The sequence below is a fragment of the Temnothorax curvispinosus genome, unplaced genomic scaffold (assembly GCF_003070985.1).
Source record: "Temnothorax curvispinosus isolate PA1 unplaced genomic scaffold, ASM307098v1 QBEX01004515.1, whole genome shotgun sequence".
In the NCBI taxonomy this organism is placed as follows: domain Eukaryota; kingdom Metazoa; phylum Arthropoda; class Insecta; order Hymenoptera; family Formicidae; genus Temnothorax; species Temnothorax curvispinosus.
In genome coordinates this window covers 1-1,432 of record NW_020214295.1, presented here as the reverse complement: position 1 = coordinate 1,432, position 1,432 = coordinate 1, and the positions used below count along the sequence as shown (strand labels likewise).

The 1,432-nt window shown below is 32.0% G+C and overlaps 1 protein-coding gene across 1 annotated transcript; it reads right to left on the bottom strand.

Annotated features, from left to right (window-relative positions):
• Nucleotides 1–575: 575 nt before the first annotated feature.
• Nucleotides 576–1,381, bottom strand: LOC112453552 (the record flags this gene model as incomplete). The annotated part of the gene is made up of 2 exons (XM_025014347.1): nt 576–936; nt 1,199–1,381. Coding segments are annotated over 2 exons (381 nt in total), but the record flags the coding sequence as incomplete, so codon positions are not given.
• Between the last annotated feature and the right edge of the window lie 51 nt (nt 1,382–1,432).

The following is a 1,432-nucleotide window of genomic DNA, read 5'->3' as shown; positions in this document are numbered from 1 at the left end:
TATCACAACATTTATAATTGACATCACCCAACTTCTGAAAAATTTAATTCATTAAACATGTATAATACATTATTCAGTTTCGCAATATACCTTCATTCATGGCAATTACTAGGCTGTTAAATCTTTCAACAATAATTGTTCATGTTCAAAACGTTGATATGTATTGTCGACATTACAAATTTTAGTTAGGGCCGCTCGACTTCTGAAAAATTGAAGTCGTGAGAAACGTAAAAGTACATTGTTTAGTTTTACAATATACTTTACTTTATGAAAAATGGTGCACTACGAAATCTTTAGTAATTAACTGACAATGAATAATACTTATAAATACACATACATCATTAATCGAGGTTGTGCCGAATCAAGTAAAAATTTGCAACGTCGACAATACATATCAAGGTTTGTAGAACATGAACAATTACTGTTTGAAGATTTAACGGATAAGATTTGTCAGTAATGAATGTATACTGCAAAAAGGAACAAAAAGAAAAAAAGAAAAAAGGAACAAAAAAGGAACAAGAAGTCGAGCGGTTTCAACTATAAAAGTTGTGATGTCGACAACACATACCACAAATTTACTAAAAAACATCTATTGTTTACTTGAATTAAAATAAATAAGTATTGAAATTATAGAAGGAAAAGTAGAGAGAAAGGAAGACAGACAGACGTACGTACAGAGAAAGAAAGTGAATGTTTATCAAATTATAGTAGGTGAAAAAGTAAAAAATAAGTATTTCTTTACGAACATACTTCAAATTCCAAGCCGTATTCCTGTAGCCCTTCGTCCCCATCTGCTGCAGTCATGCCCATTATATTTAGGAGGCGCATCTCCTGATCTGTGAGGTTTTCCATCACCGGAGCCCCACCTCCAGCTGTGAAGTCTTTCTTTAATTCAGCATACTGCTTCTTTACCCGGCATTTCCAGTCTGCGACAACCTGTAAAATCCATATATTCAATGAATGCTCGCTGCGGTTACTATGCAGCTAACAAAATTGTCAATTTATATATCTTTTTAGATTATGTACTAAATAAAGCTATTGTTTATATAAAATCGTGCATACTTCATTTATATATATATATATACACATACATATATTATCTTTGAATATTATTATTGTATAGAATTATGAATATTATTGAGCCTCAAATGTTAAAAAATCTATGAATAATTATAATTTATTATAATTGTTTACACACCTGTTTCCATTGTTTTACTGTCCTCGTCTCAGTCTGCAGGGCATTCAAAACGTCCACCAACTCTTGCCACTGTCGGTGCAAATTTTCTTTGCCCCTGGCTCCGACAAATTTATTCGTTATGAGCTCGCTATGTTGCTCGCTATAATCGAGGATTATTCCGAAATGCTCTTCCGTGGTTCTCATCTAAAAACAAAGAAAAATTTAATTTATGTATAAATCACCAATCACTAATAA